The 25,491-nt window shown below is 40.5% G+C and overlaps 3 protein-coding genes across 4 annotated transcripts in view; 1 reads left to right on the plus strand and 2 right to left on the minus strand.

Annotated features, from left to right (window-relative positions):
* Positions 1-1,973: 1,973 nt before the first annotated feature.
* Positions 1,974-16,815, minus strand: vps28 (VPS28 subunit of ESCRT-I). Its single transcript, XM_080859671.1, has 10 exons — positions 16,773-16,815; positions 15,970-16,037; positions 15,509-15,537; positions 15,211-15,248; positions 14,997-15,086; positions 14,708-14,813; positions 14,371-14,472; positions 13,880-13,933; positions 13,355-13,446; positions 1,974-3,326 (listed from the first exon to the last, which is right to left on the minus strand). Exons 2-10 carry the CDS (start codon positions 16,004-16,006, stop codon positions 3,206-3,208), a joined length of 669 nt encoding a protein of 222 aa, XP_080715797.1. The 5' UTR covers positions 16,007-16,037; positions 16,773-16,815; the 3' UTR covers positions 1,974-3,205.
* Positions 16,816-17,587: 772 nt separating this feature from the next.
* aunip (aurora kinase A and ninein interacting protein) lies at positions 17,588-19,165 on the plus strand (the record flags this gene model as incomplete). The annotated part of the gene is made up of 3 exons (XM_080858854.1): positions 17,588-17,674; positions 17,907-18,063; positions 18,159-19,165. The coding sequence occupies 3 exons, from the start codon at positions 17,588-17,590 to the stop codon at positions 19,163-19,165; spliced, it is 1,251 nt and encodes a 416-aa protein (XP_080714980.1).
* Positions 19,166-19,970: 805 nt separating this feature from the next.
* Positions 19,971-25,491, minus strand: part of cap2 (cyclase associated actin cytoskeleton regulatory protein 2) — a 28,111-nt gene continuing 22,590 nt past the window's right edge. For both annotated transcript variants that reach the window (XM_080859068.1, XM_080859069.1), the window contains exons 8-13: positions 24,009-24,195; positions 23,580-23,752; positions 22,845-22,968; positions 22,282-22,364; positions 21,819-21,959; positions 19,971-21,542 (exon numbers count right to left, since the gene is read on the minus strand). In XM_080859068.1, the coding sequence (XP_080715194.1) occupies positions 21,459-21,542; positions 21,819-21,959; positions 22,282-22,364; positions 22,845-22,968; positions 23,580-23,752; positions 24,009-24,195 (792 nt within the window). In that variant the 3' untranslated portion in view covers positions 19,971-21,458. The remainder of the gene's footprint in view (positions 21,543-21,818; positions 21,960-22,281; positions 22,365-22,844; positions 22,969-23,579; positions 23,753-24,008; positions 24,196-25,491) is intronic.

The following is a 25,491-nucleotide window of genomic DNA, read 5'->3' on the forward strand; positions in this document are numbered from 1 at the left end:
GTGATGCTGTTATTCTATTCCCAAACAAACGTGTCTACAAGATCTGAACGTGTGGTGAGGGTCAAACACAGAAACTTTGTAGAAAGCAGGACTTGAATATGTACAGGTAACACTGACTTTAGCTAGCTTCCTAGTTTGCTGGCTAACATTGCTTGGCACCGACAGGTAAGTTAAGGGAGAGAGCTAGCTTGCAGGTGAAGATAGTTTCTCGAAAAATAGATTCAAGTAATCTTACTTGCCTCCGTAAAGCACTACTATTAGTGCTTCGTAACGGTTATAGATAGTCCTGCTAACGTAACCTGCTATCTTAAGTTATCGCTAATAACATTTAATTGCAGTGTTAGGCGTTGACGTTTCATTCGATTATTACTTGATAATACCAAAGTCCCCATTAATTACAAATGCTCATAACGCAATCTGAGATTTTAAAAATCAGCGAGATTAACGATAGGTTCCGTGGTGGTAGAAAACGAACATCAATTTAATTTAACCTATCCTTTAACGTTACCTAGCAGTCTTGGTTACTAACGTTACTTGGCGTAGTGCTGTGTATCAGCCCTCTTTCACACATTCCTGCACACTTACTATGTAAAAGCTATTAAACTGTTCCCTACCCTGCGCTAATATTACATTTGTTTTTAAACATCCACAGTCGCAAACCTTCACGTTTGTAGCTTTCAATTTTAAAGTCCCCCTCTTCCTTTAGGTTGTTCGCAACAAACTGCATCGTTTTGTAATTGTTTGTCGTCCTGGAGACGCACCCTTCGCTAAGCCCCGCCCACCTTAACTACTGTTGCTACGCCTGACAAGCTTTCGTACCTGGCATATCAATCTCAATGATAAGTGCCGTTATCTGACGTCCTCAGAGAGATAATAACTAATTTCTGGAGTTCAGGGGAGATCTCTGAAAGAACGAGGCAAAAGGGGCTTCAGTATGCTTTTGAGGGATACATACATGATATCTGCGCGAAGTCAGACAATGGGAAAATACATATTGAAACCTCCGGCAACCCCCCTGATGCTCCCACGTAGGAACTGACACAGGGAGAGCAGCAATCGGATTGGGGAAGTCGTGTGTCGGCCGTCATTTAACAAAATGCTAAAATATATTGAACAGTATGTCAAAGCGAGCCTGCATCTTGTCTCTTACCATTTTATTTTACGTTAAAATGTACGCATTCTAAACAAAGAACCGTAATCATTTGCAAGCAATACTGAGATGAGTTAACTATCCGCTAGCTTGATAACATTAGCTTGTCCTCATGTTGGACACTTAACAAAGTGCCAAAATACATTCAACAGTATGTCAAACGCGAACAGTAGATATGTATCTTATAGTCTCATTTTACGTTAAAATATGTGCATTGTGAACAAAGGACCGTAATTATATGCAAGCAATACTGAGATGAGTTAGCTCGCTTGCTAACATTAGCTTGTTGTAAGCAAATGTAAGTGTTCTTTGTAAACATTCAGCTGCGATTGGGGCCTCCCACACTTCTTTATCCACTCACGGCATTTCTCATATTGAGTTTTGGGAATGGAAAACCCTCCAAACTCTTTGGGTATCGGCTGTCGGTTTTGCACAACCCATAGGCACAGTGCTTCGGAATCTTCACTTTGCCAAAAGTTTGTCAGGTCCTCCGCGCTTAGTTACCCGTTGCTAAACTACGATTGGCCTGGGGCGGTTTTTGGGCGTGGCTTAGCGAAGGGTCATGCCGCCCCGAGTTTCTTTAAAGGCACAGCACCCATGATATCACTGTAGCAATGATTTTTAGAATACTGTCTAATATAGGAACGAACAGAAATAACAAAACCCAAACATCTGTTAATGCATACATTAGATAACTAGATAAGCACCAGGACAGGGCCAGATCTGTTCCGTATCAAGGTGCTCCGCCTCAATCATCTCAGTGTTCATGTGCTTTGACAGCAATATCATCAAACACAGACTGCAAATTTCAGAGGTAGGATTTTATTTATAATTTCTAAAAATGTTTACATGCTTTTATTTAAAACTGTTTTATTTACAAAGAGGGAATTTAAATAAATATGCACTGTTTTTATTTGTGAAAAAGCCCAAACCCCCACAATCATAAGAACCTTCCTCAAATGACTTGATCTAGCTTTGGAAAATAATTGAGTTGTATAAACACATGCAAGAAATTTGCCTATGATAATGTTAAATTGCTAAATGAAACAAAAGCTTTTACAAGGCGGTGCAACATTTCCTCACAATGGTGTGTCCAATATAGTAAGCTGTTTATGATTATGGGCTGATTGCAAGGTGTTTATTTTCCTTATTAATGGCAGATGTATATATATATACATTAAAACAATATGTTGTCCTATGCAAGGCTCAAAAGCAATAACTGGTCAAGGTGATGTGTTTTGTGTTAGGAGTGATGATGTGGGACATTGTGTTCATTGGCAGATGTGGGATATTGGTTCCAAGTTGTCCATAACTGCGGTCACTTTCAAAGATACAACCCCTGTCCAGTGTGGGCTTGGGTGCTGGGCAGAGAAAGGTACATGTTGAACTCAACTGTAAATTTATGAATAGTGCCAAAGTAGGACAGGACCTGTTGCAAAGTATCTTTTTGCTTCTTATACTGTTATTGATTTTATTAAGAAAACAATAACTTGGGGGACCAAAATAAATGTCATCTAATAGTTCCAAATGTAATTGAAAGAAAAATATTTGCAATTTCTAGTTAAGAAAGAAAAGAGAAAAACATCTCCTTCATCTATGGTAAAAAAAAAAAAAAAAAAAGATGGTAAAAACAGAAACTACCTGACCCAGATGCTTCTCCAGTCCAAAGGGTCTTTTCCCACTTAGTATTCCATTTGTTTTGTTACTCCTAGTTACAAGACTTATAAAAACACACCAACATTCTCAAAGACAGGGGACCACTGCATTCAAGCCAAGGCAGAACAGTATCAAACTACACTGTATTGTAACAACGATAGCATTCTATAGACAGTGGCATCAAGGGGGTTAAAGGAGAGAGAGTGTATTTAAAAGGGTTACTCATTACAAGTCTTGGAGCGGGAGTGTATGCTATATTTACTACTGGAGAGAGAAGAGGGTGTGTTAAACAAACAGAAGAGTGTTATGGGTGAGAGGAGAGAGTAGAGAGTAGAGAGGAGTTTAAGGAGAAGGAGAGGGACAAGAACAGTTTAACCAGAACACATAGGTCAGAGTGGCCTAGGAGGAGTGCAGGAAGCGGTTGAAGGCGTTGTAGGCAGATTCGAGGTCAAAGAGCATCTGCCGCACTTGTGAGTCGTCCAGTTCGTCAGAGGCAGACATGCTGCTCAAAGTGGTCAGCCTGGAACACAATACACTTCCATGAGAAAGGGATTCACACAGAGCTCCATGCATACTGTAAGTATATACAGTATTGGACGAAAATGTTGGCACCCTTGCCATTCTGTCAGATAATGTACCCCTTTTCCCTGAAAATTGTTGCAATTACAAAGGCTTTGGCATTAACATGTTTATTTCTTATGTTTGCATTGGAACAACACAAAAAAGCAGACAAAAAAAGCCACATCTAACATGATTTCACACAAAACTCCAAAAATAGGCCGGACAAAATTATTGGCACCCTCAACTTAATACTTGGTAGCATACCCTTTGGAAAAAATTACTGAAATCAATCGCTTCCTGTATCCATGGATGAGTCTCTTACACCTCTGACCTTTCATGATGCCATGCACACAGTCAAGGCAACCAGTGCCAGAGGCAGCAAAGCAACCCCAAAACATCTGTGAACCTCCACCATATTTGACTGTAGGGACTGTGTTCTTTTCTTTGTAAGCCTCATTCCGTTTTCTGTAAATAGTAGAATGATGTGCTTTACCAAAAACCTCTACTTTGGTCTCATCAGTCCATAGGACATTCTCCCAGAATGATTTTGGCTTCCTCACGTACATTTTAGCAAACTCCAGTCTGGCTTTTCTATGTCTCTGTGTCAGCAGTGGGGTCTTCCTGGGTCTCCTACCATAGCGTTCCATTTTATTCAAACTTCGACGGATAGTGCGAGTTGAAACTGTTGAACCTTGTGTCTGCAAGTCAGCTTGAATTTGTTTAGAAGTGGTTCTAGGATCTTTATCCACCATTCGAACAATCTTTCTTTGCAATCTTGCATCAATTTTTGTCTTCCTTCCACGTCCAGGGAGGTTGGCGACAATACCATGGGCTTTAAACTTCTTAACCACATTGCGCACAGTGGACACAGGAACATTGAGATCTCTCAAGATGGATTTGTAGCCTTGGGATTGTCCATACTTTTCCACAATTTTGCTTCTCAAATCCTCAGACAATTCTTTTCTCTTCTTTCTCTTCTCCATGCTCATTGTGACACACAACACAAAGGTTGAATCAATTTTGCTTCATTTAAACTGGTTGCAAGTGTGATTTCTATATTGCCAGCACCTGTGACTTGCCACAGGTGCATTTAAATACAAATTAAAGGACCATTACTTGCTTGAAATACAATTATTTCTTACAATTTTTAAAGGGTGCCAATAATTTTGTCCGCCCCATTTTTGGAGTTTTGTGTTGTATTATGTTAGGGTGGCTTTACACGACAACGCTCCCGGGTGAAACCGACAAAATATTTTATCAGATGTGCCTTTTGTTTAGACGGCGACAGCGTTTTTGGGGCTTAAAAACGCAAAAAAATGAACCCACCCTCCAGAGTGGAAATCTTAAAAACGCTCCACCGTCACATTCCCGTCTAAAGGGTTGAAAACGCAAAAGTGTGCTCTGAGCTGCTCACGCTGGCTATCCTCGCATACGCGTTGACATCATATCCATGTGCATACAGCCAAACAACAACAAACATGTCGGATTATTTCCATCAGTCGGAGATTCAAGCTGCTTTGATATCTATCCAGGAGTCATTTCAGCAAATAAGCCGAGTAATCACAGATAAAACTGAACAGAGAAGGCGCATTAATTACACTAGGTCTCGAAGCTTGTCTGTTCTATCCCTTGTAGCCTACGTCGCTTTGGCCAAAGGCGTCTGCTAAATGACTAAATGTAAATGTACACGAACACTGCAAATGTAAGTGAATGAATAAATAAATAAGCACCCAATCGCGTTAAAATAGCCATAGTGGAATAGAATGGACACATATACATCCTGCAGTAGGTACCTCCACGTCTGCACCGTTAAGTTCAATTTCACACACTTTTGCGTCACCGTCTGCATGCAGATTTCCACCCAAAGACTCTCGTCTAAACGCGAAATAAAAAGTGGGAACGCAACGCCACTTTTGCGGTTTACGTTCAGATCGTTGTCGTGTAAAGCTAGCCTTAGATGTGGCTTTTTTTGTCTTCTTTTTTGTGTTGTGTCAATGCAAACAATAGAATTGAACATGTGAATACCAAATCATTTGTATTTACAACAAGTTTTGGGGAGAATTGTTGCATTATCTGACAGAAGTGCAGGGGTGCCAACATTTTCGTCCATGACTGTATGTACCGTCTGAAGAGAAATATACTGTACGCACAAATATGGTGGAGTAAATGGGTGTTTTCTGTACTTTGCATATTTTCAATGAAAGAATAAGAATTATAAATAAATAGTTTTTTATCTGTCATGGAGTGGGGGTCTTAAATTACATAATTTTTAAATAAACAAATGTTTAAACTAAAACTTTCACTTTATTGACTGCAAGTCACACATACCATCTCTGTATTTCTGTATTTATTATTCTGTGTACTGTTGTTGTAGGCTATATATTGTAAGTATATATATATATATATATATATATATATATATATATATATAGGGCTCGGGGTAAACGATTATTTTCTAAAGGATTAATCTGGCGATTATTTTATCGATTAGTCGACTAATCTAACGACTAATTTGACGATTAGTCTAACGATTATTTTTCTGTTGGTCGATTAAAACCATAATGTATCTCAAATAAATACCAAAAAAATCTTAATAATATACTTCATTGAGCACCGTTTTGCACAGCAAAAGTCCAACAATGCATTTCATGTTTATCTAGAGGCACAGTCAAAATGTTTGGTACTCAAATGAGCCCTATCACACTTGGATGTGGTGCTCATTAATTTAAATGTTTTCAGTGCTCATAAAAACATAATGCCCATAACATCATTGAATATTAATGTCTGCCTAATATTCGTTCCAATTATAGGCTATATATATTTTGAATAGGCCTAATCGAATTTATTATAGCCTATTAACGAAGTTTGGAGTCAAAGCTATAGTGAAAAGGCAGGCTGTAGCCTAAAACTGTGTTGGCTACAAACACTCATTAAAAACTGAAGCTAATTATCTGGGGAAAATTCTCTAACTGGAGTCAAGTTGTCATTGCGTGTATCAAACCATTGTGAATTTGTCGTAACATTAAAACAGGAGACGACTTACTCCTTGTAGAAGACTGATGCTCAGAGCTCCAGTGGTTTCCTCAGGTGAACGAAACTTTCAGAACATCAGTCGCGCGCAATGCCAGGATTCTTTATTTTAATTGGTTGCTGGGTTAAATCTTACCCAGATACAACAGATACAAAAGATACATTTTTTCTGATTGGCAATTGTGTAGCCCATTTCTTATTTTGGATTGGCTGATAAGTGGCACCTGACCTCACGTCAGAACTCAATGGGATTCCTCCATGATGAGGGCAGCGCGGCCAGGTCATGTTTGTGCGCAGCGGCACATTATATAGCCTAGAGGGTTTTTTCAGCGTGAGAAATACGATGTGTGGCGGGAGTGCGTGATTAAAGAGCGAAATGAGTGACACTTGAGAGCCCTGCATTGGCGATCTAACGTAGTGAATCATGATACATACTATAAGCTGGCCAACGTTAGTCTAATGTTATGTGTTTGACTCGCAATGACCACAGCATGAGTTAGCTCTCTGTGCCGTTTGTTCGTGCTTGGTTGCCGTGTTCTGCAGCTGTAAGTTAGATGCTAACTAACGTTAACTAAACTGGCACAGCTGTCTAGCCTCTAGTAGCTAACGTTAACTACTAGCAACCAAGCACGAACAAACTGCACGAAGAGCTAAGAAGATAGTTAGCTAGCACCACAAAAGTGCGCAGTGGTCAAGCTACACAACACACTGAACAAACGTTAAGTAAGGGATAACAGCCGACGAGCTGTACAGTTCTACAAAGGTAATGGACGCTGCGGGGCAAAGAACTCCACGACGCGAAGCGGAGTTGCTCCGCGCAGTCCATTACCTTTGTAGAACTGTACAGCTTGAAGGCCGTTATCCCGCTTATCTCCCGTTTCCACCTTCTAAAAATGTTTTTATTATTATATTTAGAATTTCCGTTATCTTTAGGAAACTTAATATGCATAATAACCTGATGAATTCTTGATTTGAAGCCTAGTGCTCCCGTTAGAGAAAGTAGTGAGAAAGTAGTGCGTGGAACTGGTCTTATCATATGACCTTTAGTTTCCCCGGGCATTGCTGCAAAGTGACACTCATGAGCTCTCCTCTGTAAACGGACACACGGACAAAGGTGTTGTTCATAAGGTTTTACTATTTAAAGTTGAATTCCACGTTTCCGTTGATGGTGAAGTTGGACAGAGCAACAGCGAGGTCAAGTTTGGTCATTTTGTTCGAAGGCTCACAATCGACAGCAAAGCGCTGAGGAGCAGGCGAGTTAGCCGTGTGAGCTAACATGTGTTTCAATGGGTTTTTGGTCTACGCGTTAGCAGCCGCCTACAAATAATATTCGAGACTTTCAGTTAAGACTTACAATACTCTGCAACATTCGTGTAGCACATAAACAACTAACCGAGTCAATTTAGACATATAAAAAGTCGTGTAGATAGCTTAATTCATATAAAACATTTCCCACTAACTTCTCCCAACACGCCGCCATCTTTGTTCGAATTATCCTAGCTGTCAAAAAATAAACGTTATGTTGGTTGTCAATGGTAACCATTCAAGAGCATTGATATGGAACGGCAATTTAACTTTTCTACTGGGACTACGTCCAAGGTGTCCGGTTATACGAACTTAATGTACACCCCATTAGCCAATCAGAAAACAGTATTTTGTTCGAGAGGGAGAAAAATGTACAGTGGGGCAAAAAAGTATTTAGTCAACCACCAATTGTGCAAGTTCTCCCACTTAAAAAGATGAGAGATGCCTGTAATGTTCATCATAGTTATACCTCAACTATGAGAGACAAAATAAGAAAAAAAAATCCAGAAAATCACATTGTCTGATTTTTAAAGAATTTATTTGCAAATTATGGTGGAAATAAGTATTTGGTCACCTACAAATAAGCCAGATTTCTGACTATCACAGACCTTTTACTTTTTCTTTAAGAGGCTCCTCTGTCCTCCACTCGTTACCTGTATTAATGGCACGTGTTTGAACTTGTTATCAGTATAAAAGACACCTGTCCACAACCTCAAACAGTCACACTCCAAACTCCACTATGGCCAAGACCAAAGAGCTATCAAACGACACCAGAAACAAAATTGTAGACCTACACTAGGCTGGGAAGACTGAATCTGCAATAGGTAAGCAGCGTGGTGTAAAGAAATCAACTGTGGGAGCAATTATTAGAAAATGGAAGACATACAAGACCACTGATAATCTCCCTCGATCTGGGGCTCTACGCAAGATCTCACCCCGTGGGGCCAAAATGATCACAAGAACAGTGAACAAAAATCCCAGAATCACAAAGGGGGACCTAGTGAATGACCTGCAGAGAGCTGGGACCAAAGTAACGAAAGCTACCATCAGTAACGCACTACGCAGCCAGGGACTCAAATCCTGCAGTGCCAGACATGTCCCCCTGCTTAAGCCAGTACCTGTCCAGGCCCGTCTGAAGTTTGCTAGAGAGCATTTGGATGATCCAGAAGAGGATTGGGAGAATGTCATATGGTCAGATAAAACCAAAATAGAACTTTTTGGTAAAAACTCAACTCGTCCTGTTTGGAGGAGAAAGAATGCCGAGTTGCATCCACAGAACACCATACCTACTGTGAAGCATGGGGGTGGAAACATCATGCTTTTGGGCTGTTTCTCTGCAAGGGAGCCAGGATGACTGATCCGTGTAAAGGAAAGAATGAATGGGGCCATGTATCGTGAGATTTTGAGTGAAAACATCCTTCCATCAGCAAGGGCATTGAAGATGAAACGTGGCTTGGTCTTTCAGCATGACAATGATCCCAAACAAACCGCCCCGGCAAAGAAGGAGTGGCTTCGTAAGAAGCATTTCAAGGTCCTTGAGTGGCCTAGCCAGTCTCCAGATCTCAACCCCATAGAAAATCTGTGGAGGGAGTTGAAAGTCTGTGTTGCCCACGGACAGCCCCAAAACATCACTGCTCTAGAGAAGATCTGCATGGAGGAATGGGCCAAGATACCAGCAACAGTGTCTGAAAAGCTTGTGAAGACTTACAGAAAATGTTTGACCTCTGTCATTTCCAACAAAGGGTATATAACCAAGTATTGAGATGAACTTTTGTTATTGACCAAATACTTATTTTCCACCATCATTTGCAAATAAATTCTTTAAAAATCAGACAATGTGATTTTTCTGGATTTTTTTTCTCATTTTGTCTCTCATAGTTGAGGTATACCTATGATGAAAATTGCAGGCCTTTTTCATCTTTTTAAGTGGGAGAACTTGCACAATTGGTGGCTGACTAAATACTTTTTTGCCCCACTGTATGTAACCAACGTTACTTATTGTCCCCTTCACGTGAGACAATGGGGTGCCTCCGCTTCAGATGCTCCCACATCGCTGTTGTGCTGGTGTGGTATGCCAACTCCATTTGGCAAAGACTGCAAATAAACAACACCTTTACGTTTGGGACTGAATTTGAAGTATTCCCATACCTTCGATGATTTAGGGCGAGGTATTTGGACTTTTTATTTTAATGGGGCTGTCAAGCTAAAAAGGCACCGGATGCCAAAAAGAGCCCGGGTGACGTAATGTTGACTTTCGAACGCCTCTTGAGTGACAGTTTCTATGCCAACGTTAGCATTACGTAATCCGGTCACCACGTAAGCCGGGCGCTTATTAGCTTTAAGTCTCAGAGTCGTTCGAAAGCCATCAGCTACTTTTTAGTCGCTTAATATTGTGCCTTAACGGACACTACGCACCCGGACACTTTTTAGCTATCAGTCAGAGAGTGTCAAGAGTTGTTCGAAAGCCATCAGGTACTTTTTACACGCTTAATATTGGCTGCGGGTCTTTTGTAAGTAAGCACACATCAACAGGTTTCGCGCGCTAGCATCTATATTGCTAATAGCAATTCCTCCTTTTGTGCGACAATATTAAGCGACTAAAACGTAGCTGATGGCTTTCGAACTACTCTTGAGACTCTCTGACTGATAGCCAAAAAGTGTCGGGGTACATAGTATCCGTTTAGGCACAATATTAAGCGAATAAAAAGTTTTAGCTACACCTGCCTGCTGGTAACCTGTAAGTTAGCAATGTCCGCTAGCATGTCAAAGATAGCAAGCCCCCGTTGTTCTTTAGTAAAATGTTGTGCAAACAATGCCCTGTTTTGTTCAAATTTAATTGTGGGTGCCGTCAGATATGTCATAAAATCACAACACATTAAGGACTTTCTTAATTTAAGCACAACAGATGAATAGCTTCAAGCTAACAAGATAGCTCGTTACACTAGCACGAACTAGCTAATGAAATGTGCTTACTTTGATACTATAACCAACTAGCGAATCAACCACTTTCCTACCAAAGTCAAACATCAAGCACATGGTTGTTTTGGTTGGTTTATTGTAGGTCAAATACAAGCAAGCTGGTCTCAGGTAGCAAAGTACAATGCAAGATGCTCTGAGGTAAATCGCGTTAGGGTGACGTATTGGCGTTGGCATAGCAACTGTCACTCAAGAGTCGTTCGAAAGTCAACATTACATCATCCGGGCTCTTTTAGGCATCCGGTGCCTTTTTAGCTTGACAGGGCTTTTTGCTGTGGTTGGCGTTTCTATCTCCAATCTAATTGCGCAATGTTTGTTTCTGTTTGGGTCAGCCATGTTTATGTGCCGAAGCGTCGACTTAAAAAAAAAGGCGTCGACGTAATTTTGAAATCGACGCGTCGATGACGTTGACGCGTCGCTACAGCACTAATATATATTCTGTTATGCTGTGTGCTGTTGCTGTATATATCTTAATATTTATATATATTTTTATGCTATTTCTACCGTTTTTAGATATGCAATATTGTTGTGTTATATGTTGTTATTGTGTCATATGTTGTCCCTCATCGCACCAACAGGAGAAGCACTCAAAATTTCGTTGTGTGTAAATACAATGACAATTGATAGTTTTCAGTGACGTCACTACAATTGTTACCTGGCGGTCAAAAGGAACAGCGAAACAGTGGAAAACTTCGAGCAGTGCCTACTCAACTACGATTGCCATCAACCACAGACTATACCACTATAGCCAGACAGAAATATTCAGAGGGGAAAACAAATTAGGAACTTGTCATACATTTACTGCAGCCGTCCTGACATTTTTATTTCGTTAACCTCCCCGAAGTCCCTGTCTGAGCTCCAGTGTGGAGATATTTACATCTATCTAATAGGAAATCCGTCCACAGACACATCTCAAAAACTGAAAGCCTACAAAAGCACAGATAGTTATTTAATTTTCAGAAGTGATTGGGTTCACAACGATGTCGTCCGGAAGGTGAAAACTAAAAACCATCTTCATAATCAGTGCAAAGATGAGTGCCATCTAATTACTAGGTACCAGCTAGCGAGGTACCTGCTTGTAAGCTAGCAGCCGTTAGCCTACCCAACGATGTTCTTTATTTTTTGACACAATTCACTGGTTTAAACGGTCCCTGGTTTAAGTAGGCTACAAAAACCTTGTCTAGCGAATGACAACTTAAATGATCTTCCCATATATTTTCTACTGACATTGTAGTATTACTAGTTGAATGACAAAATACACTAGCCTAGCCTAGGTAGTTCAGCAGCTGGGTAATCCACTTTGAATCGTTTTGATGCTTTGTTTCTTGTCTTTATTACTTGATTTATTCCCATTTTAGGTAGTTATTCTGATAAATTAGGCGACCAGAACAGGGTGACTGCTTTTATTTCCAGCTCCAAAAGTAAGGCTACTTTACTGTGTGTCCGAGAAAAGTTGACGCAGAAGGCGTCTACAATCAGCTGGCAGCACGGCGAAATAAACATTTTTTTGATCAGCTGGCAGGAGCGGTAGCGGGTTTTAAATGCGATAAAAACTAAATCTGGGCTTGTCTCCTCGCCGATTTAAACAGCCAACCGAGCAACAACTGTCTGGCATTTTACTAACTTATATTAAAAGAGCTTGAAAGGTGGGTGGTTCCTGTATTAACTCCCGTGTTAAACAGCTGTGGAACGTCTTTTTTGCCCTTCAGCTGGTCATTCTGACGTCAGCTGAAAACTATCAATAAAGGCTTTTCTATTCTTTTCTTTAAATACCAGCAAACCAAAAACCACTGAAATGCCAGCAAAGTGACTTCCAACTAGAAATCTTAACAGCCACAAAACTCAAAAGCATCATCAAATGTCCAAGAATGTCTTGAATTGCTTTAAGTGACTGGCATGCTCTATTCAAGCCTTCTACAGCATGCCTTTTGACAGCAAGGCGCTGCCTACCATCATGAGATAAGCTGACGCAACTCTTAGCAGCCTGCAAACAATTACAGCTGGATATGGAAAGATATTTTAAGATTTGTGACAACGTTGAGGGACACATCTTCAACGTACACCGCTTTAAAGGCCTGTTTACCATGGGTTGACCTTAGGCTAGCCTACCTCTCCCTCCTCCGAAATCTTTCATGACTTTGAAGCCCAGGTACATTTTCTACAACTTGATTAAAAGCAGAGGTTCACTGCTTTAGCATTTAATCCTAGCTCTGTTAAACTCCCAAAGCCTCAGCTCAGTTGAAGTATAGACTAGACATCCTCTGCTTAGGTAAGACTAAAAGCCCAGATATTCTGAGCAACTAATCAGCAGCAATGAAGGAGAGTGGTGACCACATGTGACAACACAAACCCAAAGTAAATCCAATAGAGAATCTAGAGAGTGAACGAAGAGAAACTATTTTGTGTCGCAACAAAGGATAATTAATTGGATTAACTACTTGCATGTCATATTATGAAGGCCAAGCATAACAAATAATTTAATATAAAACAATAACTAATGAATAATGGCAGGTAAGAAATTAAAACGTGTTTAACCTTTACATTGCTAAACAAAAGAAATCAAAGCATTAATCAGATAATTCCCTAACTCTTCAAAGTTCAATAGAGAACCGGTACTGAACAGGTACTGTACGAAAGCTCACGGATGAGTCTGACAGAAAGCTGGAGAGTACTTACCAAAGACTAACTTTATCCTTGGCCTCTGAGTCAGGGGGCATGTTACTCATCCTGTTCATGGTCTCCATCAGCTCTCTCAAGTCAGGCTGGATCTGAGCAGATCATTTGAAACGAATTACGTATCCCAATGACACAGCTTTTGAAGTTAGTAAACTAACAAATCCTATAGACATTGTTGTTGGCATTTGAACTAAACAGCCAAAGAATTTACACCCCTTCCTTCTGTGCTCCTGAGGCAATGTGCTGATTGGCTGGAATTGTTTATATCCCAGTCCAAGCCACTATGATTGTGTTCCATTTACTGAGCCAGGACTGTGTATGAACACAGAAGGTTTTTTTTGAGTGCAGCAAAAGCTATTTAACAGACGGCTAGAGGATCAGATGAGCAATTTGCTGAATTTTATAAAAAGTGTATTGGATTAGAATTGCAGACTTCACCGTTAATTAGGCACACTATTCTGATTTAAAACAGTAACAGCTTATGTAACTTTACACACAACACAAAAACACTGACGGGTGCTTTACCTCATCCATGGCCCTGATCTCAAGGCGCAGTTTGTCCATCACTGTGATGAAGAGCTGGAGAGGAATGAGAAGAGAGAGATGCCAATATTTACCTAAACATACATTAACATACATACACATATGTCTTCTTTGCTTTAAGGCATTGCACTTGGACACAGTACAGAGTTGTGTTAGTCAGTACAACACACTGCCAAAAGTCTTTGCTGCAGAGCCCTCTCATGCCACCTCTATTCTGCGCTTCACTTAGATCTTGGCAAAGTTAAACCCTGAGGCACTTAGGATCATCAGTGTGATGCATGTTTCAGTGAAACTGATCAGCCAACATTCAATAACGGGAATGTTTCTAATGGGACTGCTGGAATTAAATGCTGATGCAGATAGACAGGCTGGCTCTCTTCCAAGCATAGCCATTACTCCTAAATGAGAGTAAAAGTCACTCCCTTCACACTCTTTCTTTCAGGAAAGCCACGCAGAGGAGTGGTAGAACATACGGAGACTATATCTGCAATGCAGCGATTCAGGTTGCCCTTGTCATCCTTGATGGTGATTGGTCGGTCCTCTTTGATTCTCTCCATGGCCAGTGGACAGTCAAGCTGTAGAAAGTATTTGCATTAAGTAAATAAGCCACACTTCAGCTTGAAAAAATGCAGTAAAACAAACTGTAAACATTCACAAGGTCTGACGATACGGATATAAAATGGTAACAAGCAAAAACATGCTATACAAGTCAGACAGTGAAAAAGTGATTAAGTATCAACAAATTACCAATCTCAAATTAAAATGTTTTATTTTATGACATATTGCTACTGTTAAGGCTGGGCAACTCACTCTGTACTTTCTGCAGAAGTCATCTATGGTTCCAACATCAGAACCCTGGACCTGTTTGAAAGCAGCTTTGTACTGCACTAGCAGTCTGGAACATGCTGCTGTGTACCTAAAGAAATAAAATGGAAAACAATTCTGCTTAATGCTTGCTCGATGACTTTACGATATGTTATATATTGTAATTGACAGAATCATTTAACATATTACAAATGTGATGTATGGATAAGCAGTAGATAAGCAAGTGTAAATGGGTCATGGGTGATATGGTGTCAAGTCACTGGGTGAGACTCACTCATTAGGAGTAACACAGTCTTTGATGTATGCCTTCTCAAGGGCTTGGAGGGTCTTCACTACAGCAAACAGCTCTGCCATGTTATCGTACCTTTATCAAAGAAATAAGGCACACATACATACTTACAATCAGTTAAACACATACATAAAGGTTTATGAATCAGACTATGAGGTCTAAAACGATTTTCCAGGATGAAATGTGGTGATTTCCTTACTTTTCTCTTTCTCTGGCATTTTTGTACAGCTTCACTTCCTGTAGACAAATGATCATGCAAAATTGAATGAGCCACAACACCTTACCCACATTATCAAAATATGTATTACACTAAAATTATAGGGCTAACATACCTGACATTTCAATTCAAAGTAAAAGAAAGCTTAAGTATCACTGACATGAACTTTTATTGATTTAAAACCAGAAATGAAACTCCTCCTATTACATTGTGACTGTGAGGAAGCATCACAAAACTGGCTCGTTCTAATAAAAACAAATTGGAACAAAAGGGAACTTACTTCATACAGTTCTGGTTTATTGGCTGGGGCTTCAATAAAAGAGATGGAGTATCAAAAAATAAGTAGTTGGTTAAAGCAGCAGACAGTACAGAGTTTTGCTCTAAAACTTGTGAACTATGTATGCATAGAGCTGGCAGAGATAAAAGCTTTGGCAATACAGTTGGCTGTGTCATGCTGCAAACACTTTTTTTTTCTTTTTTACATTTTCTCAGATCTCAGAACTACACATAGTGCTAGCTACATAGTGATAAATAGTGCTACATATTGCTGGGTGGCTAGTTTGAGCTACGTCTGTCCTTCACATGACCATATCAAGACTAACATGAATTTGAACATAGGGCCAACACCAACACTTGCTGCCAATACAAACATTCCTCAAAAAGTGGTACATTCTTGCATAGAGTTGATATAAAAATCAGTATGACATCCTAGCGTTGTTGTTCTACTGACTTCTCACTGACCTCCCATTCCTCCCGAGGCTGGTATCCCATGGAACATGATGTCACTCCCAAAAGTCTTCGAAATACAACTACAGAAAAACAACAAGACAGATGACAGTGAGTTGGGGAACTTTACTCCAAGATAACTTTGCTATCTGAGACTAGTAAGAATACATGAACACGATAAACAATCAACACCCTTAAAACAACATGGAAACTCTTCCTACGGTCACCACTTCCGGGGGGGGGGGACACCTTAACCACAAATAACTTCGCTAACTGAGCTGTTTTAAGGTAGCTAGCTCTTCAGACGGGGTGACACATTACAGTATTATTCCATTTCAATTAAAACTGCATGCAATTAACCTTACACAACGACAACCACTGTCAAACTGCCTATTGTCTATATGTTTTTAAAACTGAATGTGTATGTAGTCAAGCTAGCAAGCTAACCTCCAAGAATAAGGTGAGCTAATCTTGTGTCAACCGTATTTAAATATACTTTATGCAGGCAGTGTAGGTACTAAATTGGGGAGGACAATGAATATTCTGCTGTCTGCGAAGTTGCCAAGCTTATTATTCTAGCAACCCTGGTGGTCGACTTCGTTAGCTGAAAAGCTATCCTGCTAGATTACTAGATAGCTAGCTATGATACCATTGTTATTTGGCTATTCGAGTTATCTGAACGATAACACCAACGTAATGATCGGCCTCCATGGTTATACATGTTACATAGATAACGAGCTATGGGATTTAGGTACAAATATATGGTGATATGAAGGATTAAGGCGAATGAAAACGAAGGAAATGTACTAATAACTCACCCCCAGCAAATAATGTTGACGTCACATCAACACATGAGTCGCAACTGATAGACGTCAGAATTGTGGGCGAGTCCTTTTGGTTTGTATATTTATTGTTTATGTTTATATCCAGTATAAAATGACATGTAGTTATTCATATTCTAAGTTCTTCGTTCATAAAGAAAACTGAACATAGATTCTTCATAGAACTGTATGAAAAGAATCGATAAATTATAGAATCAATGTTGTTTTGCAGCAATGTGCAAGACAAGGTTGCCATGTCTTTGAAAATATCTCTTATTCAGACATTTTCAACACGCAGGCCAGTTTAGACAAATCGCACCTTATCGTCGCATTACACAGAGCTAAAATATTTCTTGATAAGCTTTTTCCGCGCGTGAGGATACTTTTGGTGCTGCTTTGTCCAAGTTAACTTCTGATGTCAATCCACCCACACGTTATTGCGATACCTGGCAACCCACATGTTATTCAAAGGCAAGCGCGCGATAACGAAGAGTGGAGTCGAGTGGTGGTTGTCCAGCTACGTTAACAGATATTGACATTTTTGACATTAACTTTATAATCTCTTCAGTTGTAGAATGGTGTAGTTGGGATAGTACGCGCTAGTCTTTATTTAGTCTTTACTGCTGTCGGTAGCTGCTGAGTTTGATAGTCAATTAGGTTCACATTGGCTATTATCAACTAGCTAGCTAGCAGTTGTTGCGAGTAACCTTAGATTGTTTGAATATCCAACTGATAGGTTTATAAATCCTTTGGTGAACGGAGGCACATTTTAACCGTAAACGGAACAGCGTTAAGCAGCTGTTAAGTCGAAAATGAAAACAAAGCCATCAACGTCTCTATCACAGCACAACGACTGCAATGTTTGGATTGACACGGCAGAACTTCGGGAAAAGAAAAGGGTACATTAACATAACGTTGTCTATCTAGAATACGTATCATTTTTTGACGTTATAGATAATGTTGTGGTGAATACGCTTTATAAACTCTCTTTCAATCATCAGCAATATTGCTGCTACTGTTGTACATTTATTTAGTGTTGACCTTCATTTCAAATGTCATTATGTTATTGTGTAACTTGTACTTACTTTCGATACCTATATGGGCTAATTGACTACAATTCTTGTTTCCCAGAAACGACAGATGCGTCCTATATCTAAACTCCTTAACCCCTTTGCTCGAGGTGGAGGTTACAGTGTGGCGGTGGCGCTCAATTTCACGCAGACTAAACTCGACATGCCTGCTACCAAACAGAGTACCATATCCTCGTTCTTTAGCCCTCAGCGCAAAGGTGAGTCAACAGTAAAGGTGAGCGATTCCAAAGGCTGTCCTACAAATACCAACTCATTTAATGACCATGTTATATGAATATTGCTCTTTCCACAGAGGCTGAGAAAAAGACGACTTTGCCTGTGAATGGATCAGACACAGTCCTCATCAGATCCGAGGAGAGACAACCAATAACAAAGCTTGGATGTCAGACGCCAGTGAAGAACACTGACATGCTTATTGAAAGTGAGACTTTTGGTATAAGTGAAAGAACTTGTGGTGAGAAATCTGTTCATGAACGTGAGCGAGACATTCCCATGTACTCTAGTAATTCGAAAAAAGAGCAGATGTTCCTACATTTGATCAGTGGATATGAGTCTGAAGATGCAGTGGAAGAACCGGAGGGGAAGAGAAGATTTTCTGAACCCTGTTCCATCCCCACTGCAGGAGACAAACATGCACCAGCCCCCCGGCAGTCACAGGTAAAGTCCTGCCTGCCTGTTCCTGAAACGTTGCCCCTGAGCCACTGGGACTACAAAACACAGGATTCCCATTGTCTCAAGACCTTGCATCAGAAGAATATTCCAGTTGAAGCACAAGATAGTGTTTTTTGTACGTCCCAGACGAATGAGGGGGATTTCAGGGCTCAAATGCACCTTGCTGGGCACACCTCAACTCAGAGAATGGCCTCACCCCTCTTGAGCTCACCTGCTAAGCATTCTGGGAAAGAAAACTGCCCGTCCAATACAGTGAGGCGAGATAATTTGGGGTGGAATGGATCACCACTGAAGATGATTCCTTCATTACCCAGCAGCCCTGTTGCTAAATGTAGGCCACGGGGGACGAAGTGTCTGTCACCGAAGAGGCAGGTCTCAGAAGCTGCACAGGAGTTCGAAACAGACAGCCTGGCCTCACTGTTTACGCAGGACACTCAGGGCTTTCGGGTGATTGCCCACAGAAACCACCAATCATGGAGCCCTTTGAAGGACCAGACTAATAATGCCAGTGTAGGAGGATGGAAGGTACCATCTGTTGGTGCTCTAGATGGAGACACAGATCCAGAGCTGGAGGTAGAGATGCTGTTCACCCAAGACTCTCAGGGTAATCTGGTCATAAAGCACTGAGCAATCTCCAAACAGAGCTATACGAATTATGTGTGTATTGTAGTACTTATTTTGATATTTTTTTTGTTTCAGTTTCATGTATCACATGTTATATAGTTTGTGTCTGATGTATAGATACCTTGATCTTCAAACATGCACCTTCATCTTGAATAAAGGTTAAAGTAACATTCAACAATTTGACACTTCATGAGGTATGGTTTTATAGGCAACAAGTTTTGGTACCATCCTCAAATTCATTTTGATAGCATATGGTCATGTGAAAAACAGATAAACACCTGTGTCTTTCCCACTAGCCATCCTGGACATGCCCTTTGTAGTTCTGTGTTCCGGGCTGGAGCACCCTGCAAAAAGGAAAGAAATGCTTCCACAGCATGACATTATCAGCTATGTTGCGAAGACACCAGCCAGTGTGTTTGCGAGCTTCTATCAGTGTCAACTGGGCTGTTGTAGTGTTTGTAAGGTATGCCTGTCAGGTAGTGAGCTTGTTAGTTTTGGAACAGAACTCCTTATTGCTGCTTTATTAATCATTGATCAATGCACACAATGTATGTAAAGGAGATGCATTAACATGTTCATTCTCCGTTTTCAGCACAATGAAATGTTAAAGAAGGTATATTGTATATAGTAAGGCTGCTATATTCTATGTTTTCATTCTGAAATAAACTGCACCTTGCGTAGGAATTTTAGTAATTTTGTTTCCTAAACAGTTTCAACTTAAAAAATAAAAAATTACCAGCATTCTTCAATGTATCAAAGAGGTAACACTGTAATTGTTTTGTAGTCAATATTTACAGACCCAAATCTATTGACCTTTGCCATTTCATTTTTTATTTTGAAAATTAGGGGTTAGACATTTTGCAGTTTTTTGTAGATACTTAATTTGGATTTATTATGTCAATTTCCTGCGCTTTCCAGTCATGTTCCAAACTACAAAAAACTATGGAAATACATAATTTTTGTACATTGATGTAACACAGTGCAGACCTACAATTATTAAGGCATTGATATAACCAGTGAAGATCAACTTCTAGCTAGGCTCTAAGGCATTTGGAGTATATCTCACTTTAGACACCAAGCATTAAGTGCATTATGCATATGTGAAGTCATCTAAACATCTCATGATTTATGCATTTTAGGTAACAGGAAAGTTTCACAACACACGGGGTAACTTGTGATCATTGTGGCGTACAGTTCTACTGAGAGCTTTAATGTCAGCTAATGCCAGCAGAATAACTTAATTCCTTTTCAACACATTTCACAACACATCTGCCATTGGACCGGGTCACATCCAGAACAGTCACAGTATAGACGCACAATAACTTTCTCCCCATGCCACCCTCTGAGCCATTTCAATGGCAGACTGCCAGGATTTTCTGTGAAATGGAACAGACTATCGTTTGTTAATTCTGCATATACATCACGGAAAGTTAGCCAGCTAACTTGTTGAGCCAACTTGGTCAGCTGTATGGAACAAGTGACTATTGCCATTACATGTGAGTGTCTATACTTCAGTGACAACATTCTTTCCCTTTGTTGAGTTCAAATCGCATCTGCAGTTATTTATTGATAACCCCTACTTTTTCGGTATTCTTCAATGCCCCGTCTACCTTGGCACAAAAGATTTAGCACAGAGTGGTAATCACTCAGCAACTCTTGTGATTGAATCTTGTTTTAAAAGATTTTGAAGGCTATTCGTAAATTTAAAAAATGCACACAAAAATTCCCACAACCAAAAGATGTATAAAAACATGTTTGTGAATCAATTATTATAATAAACACTTTTTAAAATGGGGCAAAACTAATATCTTTTCTAACAGCAGTGGAGCAGCCCAGCTAAATCTTAGCAAATATAAACAAAAGTTTAAGTGGTAGCAGGGCTTCATTACTGACCCAAATTTCCTTTTTTTTAAATCAAGAGCATGGTAGCATGACCGTAATGCCAGACAAAAAGAATGCAGGTAGGCAAAAGCCAACTACAATGCCTTTGACAAATGGGCACTCCTTTCATGTAAGTTATTGTAAGTGCCTGGGGAATATATGAATTATCATGTTTGGGCTGGATCTGTAGATGCCATTTTACCTTCAAATGGCCTTTTTAAAAACATTTTAATTTGGAAGTAAAACCAATTTTCTAATCTAGTGTGAGTTGTAATCCCTTTTCCCACAGTCGGTCTGGTCTTGGACGGAGTGATTGACTGTTAAAAATACAGTGAGGAAAGAAACAATGGAAAAGGAGGAGGACAGAAGATGATTGCAGAGATGCAGAAGAGGAGTGGGATGAAGTAGCATCAGATCAGCCGGCGATTTCTGTGGGCTCCGTCACCAGCTTGGAGCCGTCCCAGACGGTCTTAAACTGCTCTGGTACTGGAAACTCTTTCTGTGAATCACACACACAAACATGTCAGATAAAAGTAGTGTTTTTTCCAATACCACAAAGTAAAGAGATGACAAATTATTCCCAAAGCAATCACTTTCTAGACAGGTATTCTATGTAATAACGAGGTCAGCAAACAAACAATTACACAGTCAATGTTACAGTTGCGCAGTTAAATATTCATTCAGAGTAAGAAAATCAACCCTTAATCATACCATCATCTTATACCTCAAACACAGTTTGTACTTGCATCCTCCACACAGACAGACACACACTCACATAGTCATCCCCCTGCGGTATGAGTATGTTCATCTCAGAGCTCTTGGCACTGACGATCTCACAGTCCAGGGCCTCCTTGCTCAGGTACACTTGGCAGCCTTCTGTCTTATTGATGGACATGGTGGGTACCTTCCCCATCACCTAACAAACAGAAGCTTTATTGACACTCCATTGCAGCCAATCAAGGGTGAGTCTGGTTTGCAAAAGCTTATATGTAATGCTAATATGGGTGCTTATATGCTTAATGCTTATAATAATAATAATAATACACTTTATTTGTATACCACCTTTCATACAAAACAATGCAGCTCAAAGTGCTTAACAGCAAAGAAATTCCGTGCACAAAGAAATTCCGTGCACAAAGAAATTCCGTGCACAAAGAAACTACATGCACAGCTCATGTAAGATTACCCTGCCATTCATTTTCGCTGTAGAACGTGTATTAGAGTTTCAAAAACCTCACCTGAAGCTTGACGTCTTTGGAGTTGATGACTTCAACAATTCCCACAGCATTGTCAAACACTAGGCCCAGTTTCTTACAATTGTCTATGGATAGGAGGCAGGCAGTGAGACTATGGATATCAAATTCCTTATTTCATTTTTTCATTTTGCAGTGTGAAGCGTAGACCCTTTTTTTACATTTCACTACATGTTCGGGTATGTGACCAATAAAGCACTTGAACTTGAACTTGAGATGCAAGAGACGAACTCAGGAACCACACTTAGTTCGCATATACATCAGTGACAGTGACAGTGCTCAGAACACAACAGGTCTCAGGACAGAAATGACTACAGTGCAACAGGCCTATACTGAACACTGAATGTTAGGTGAAAATTCACACTCAAGTTTACCTCGGCCTCCAGAGTTGTGTATAAGCATAATTTTATTCAACAACAAGCTTATCGGGCTCACTCATGTCTTGTTAGACAAGAGAGAGACACAGGCTCAACCTCATCCTGGATGAATGCTAAATGAAATTTAATTTCCAGTAAATACAATTTAGGTGAAAGGTCATTGTCACTCACCCATGATGATGGAGTTGACTTTCCCTTTGATATGAATTGTTGAGCTGTTGCAGCTGAAGATATACACCACCTGCTTCAGCTCCGTCTCGTCTATGATCAGATCATGGGTATGCTCATAGTACTCCTATTAAGGATAGAAAACACCGTGGCACTCAACATCTAAGGGTCAAGATTCTCTCAAGCAACTTGCCTTGTCTATCATATCGGACAGTGGCAAGTGGCCAAGTGATACAATAAATGGGCAAACAACGGATGGATGTGTAATGCGATCGTAAGATTCTTATATTCAAAGAGTTTTAGAAGCTTGGCCTGCAAACTGTATACTATGTTTGTGAACAATTACTTGACATAATGGGAACAACCGAATAAACAGCAATTATAGAGTTCCACACCTACACTGCAATGCTGTAACTGTGCTGGTTAAATGTTATGATCATCTAAAATCAGTCACTCAAAATCGTATTTCAGGGTGGTGTTTTTGATTTGTCTGTGCTGTGGCTGCGCTGCATGATTCTCTCGTGCAGCTTATACCTGCTTTTCCATTACTCCATTTTCCGTTAAATGAAGTAAGTGAGGAATAGCCTCAGGATTATGTGAGTGGCTGACAGTAGGAGTTGCTGTGCTGTGCTGTGCTGTGCTGTGCTGTGCTGTGCTGTGCTGTGCTGTGCTGTGCTGTGCTGTGCTGTGCTGTGCTGTGCTGCGCTGTGCTGTGCTGCTCTGCTCTGCTCCACTCACCACTCTCCACTTCTTCCCCTCGAGCTCCAGCAAGGGGGGGTGCTTCTTGTTTTGTTTCTTTTTCGAGGAGCTGTGGTGTTTGGATTTGGAGGGCGAGGCCTGCTGTGACCCGCCCTGAGTCCGCAGAGTTGGGTTCTTATGGGTCTTCTGGTTCTCCCCCACATGCTTCAGACCTGAGAAAGAATCACACCACGTCTGCTCAGGAAATTACACGTCGTAAGCGTTAAGCGTTAGCACTGTTAATTTTTATCTCTGGATGAACATGGTAAGCATGGGTTCCAGAACATTCTGCAGCTTAGTTATTGTAGCTACTGCCTCTCGTACTACTACTGCTGCTGCTCTTAGCTAATTAGAAGTTGCATTGTTTAGTTGCTAAATATAATGTAAGTAGAGCCTATGCACACTGTGGAGTCTGTAGTGTAGACAAACCTTTAGTGATGGCCTCTCCCTGGTTGAGCGCGGCAAACAAGGCCGAGCGCTGGGCAGCAGGGGCATCCTGCTTGGGTCCTTCCTCATTGGTGAATACAGGTGGGGGGCCGGGGGGTGGTGGAGGGGGAGGTGGGGGACAAGGACCTGAATGAGCATGGGAGGACAGAGAGGCTGGGGCCATGGGACCCTGTGGGAAGGAGAAGAGAGGTAGAGGAAAGGAAAAAGAAGGGATGTCATTCAATAGTGGCTGATCCCGACGATTCTGGTAATATAGCCTTAGTGTTGTGCACACCGTGTTCATTAAGTTGTTATACTGTTTTGATAGAGATCATTAATAACCTAAGGTAGGATTCATTGCAAAGGTAAATTGTGTGTGAGTGCAGAATACAGGTTAGATCAGCGGGAGATATGGGGCAGACTGACAAAATCATTATACAGATAGTATATAATTTGTATAATGTGAGATCTAAATCTTAACAGTTCTGAATCTTCTGCTCTTACTCAGGTGGTTAATATCACTGCAGGTTCACAGTTCATATAGACCAAATTACAGGCACGCCTTTTCACATTCACTTCAATTATATTCCAAGCATTCCGAAAATGTAGCTGCAATGCCGTGATTGTAACTTCTACTGCAGTAGCCTTAGCATACCTGTAGGGGGAGTACAAGGCAGCAAACAAACCTCAAGCAGTTGCCAGCGTTCTTGTACTGCCTGAAAAAAAGCCCATTACACTTACCCTACAGTGCCTTGATTTATAATGCTTGCATGTCTGGGTGTGTGTGTGTGTGTGTGTGTGTGTGTGTGTGTATATGTGTGTTTATATATGTGTGTGTGTGTGTGTGTGTGTGTGTGTGTGTGTGTGTGTGTGTGTGTGTGTGTGTGTGTGTGTGTGTAGTTTATGTTTGTATATTTAGTTTTACATGAGCATTCACAATATTTACACCGTACACCGTTGGCCAAGAGTGTGAGCACTGCTGTGTGTGTATGTCTGCATATGTGCATAAGAGTGCCTGCATTTGTTGTCGGCCTTTCAAAGGACTGTTGACACAATGACCTCTTTCAGCTATGTGTTTAGTTAATCGCTGCTCTTAATATGACCCTTCTAAAGGCAACAGGTGTTAACTGTTCAGAAGTCAGCTAATGCTCTCGCTCTGTCTCTAGCTCTCTCAGACACAGCTGTCACTGACAGACTGGATGCCTCCTTGTGACACTATGTGACTATATCAGCAACTGTTTTATTTTTTCGAGTAATATTTCCAGAGATAACTAACATTATTTAGAAAACAGGTTCAGGAGGTAATCCTGAATAAGTTCCACTGTTTTTTCAGTTAAGTCATATAAGAGGTTGTTTACGAAATTATAAATGGCAGGTAGATTAGGCAGGACAAATGTATATAGACCCCCCCTTTCTTATACAAATTCAATTACTTCAGTTAAGGACGGTAACACACATACTTCCTCACACCAACTAAACATCTCTC

The sequence above is a fragment of the Sprattus sprattus genome, assembly GCF_963457725.1.
Source record: "Sprattus sprattus genome assembly, chromosome: 20".
NCBI lineage: Eukaryota > Metazoa > Chordata > Actinopteri > Clupeiformes > Clupeidae > Sprattus > Sprattus sprattus.

Bases quoted from the DNA above. Each gene is read 5' to 3' on its own strand.
- vps28 (XM_080859671.1), bottom strand. From the start codon at position 16,006: ATGTTCCATGGGATACCAGCCTCGGGAGGAATGGGAG. The intron at 13,447-13,879 runs GTAAAGCACCCG...TGATCTGCTCAG, and splicing joins AGATCAGGGCCATGGATGAG to ATCCAGCCTGACTTGAGAGA. The intron at 3,327-13,354 runs GTAAGTACTCTC...ATTGTGTTCCAG, and splicing joins AAGGATAAAGTTAGTCTTTG to GCTGACCACTTTGAGCAGCA.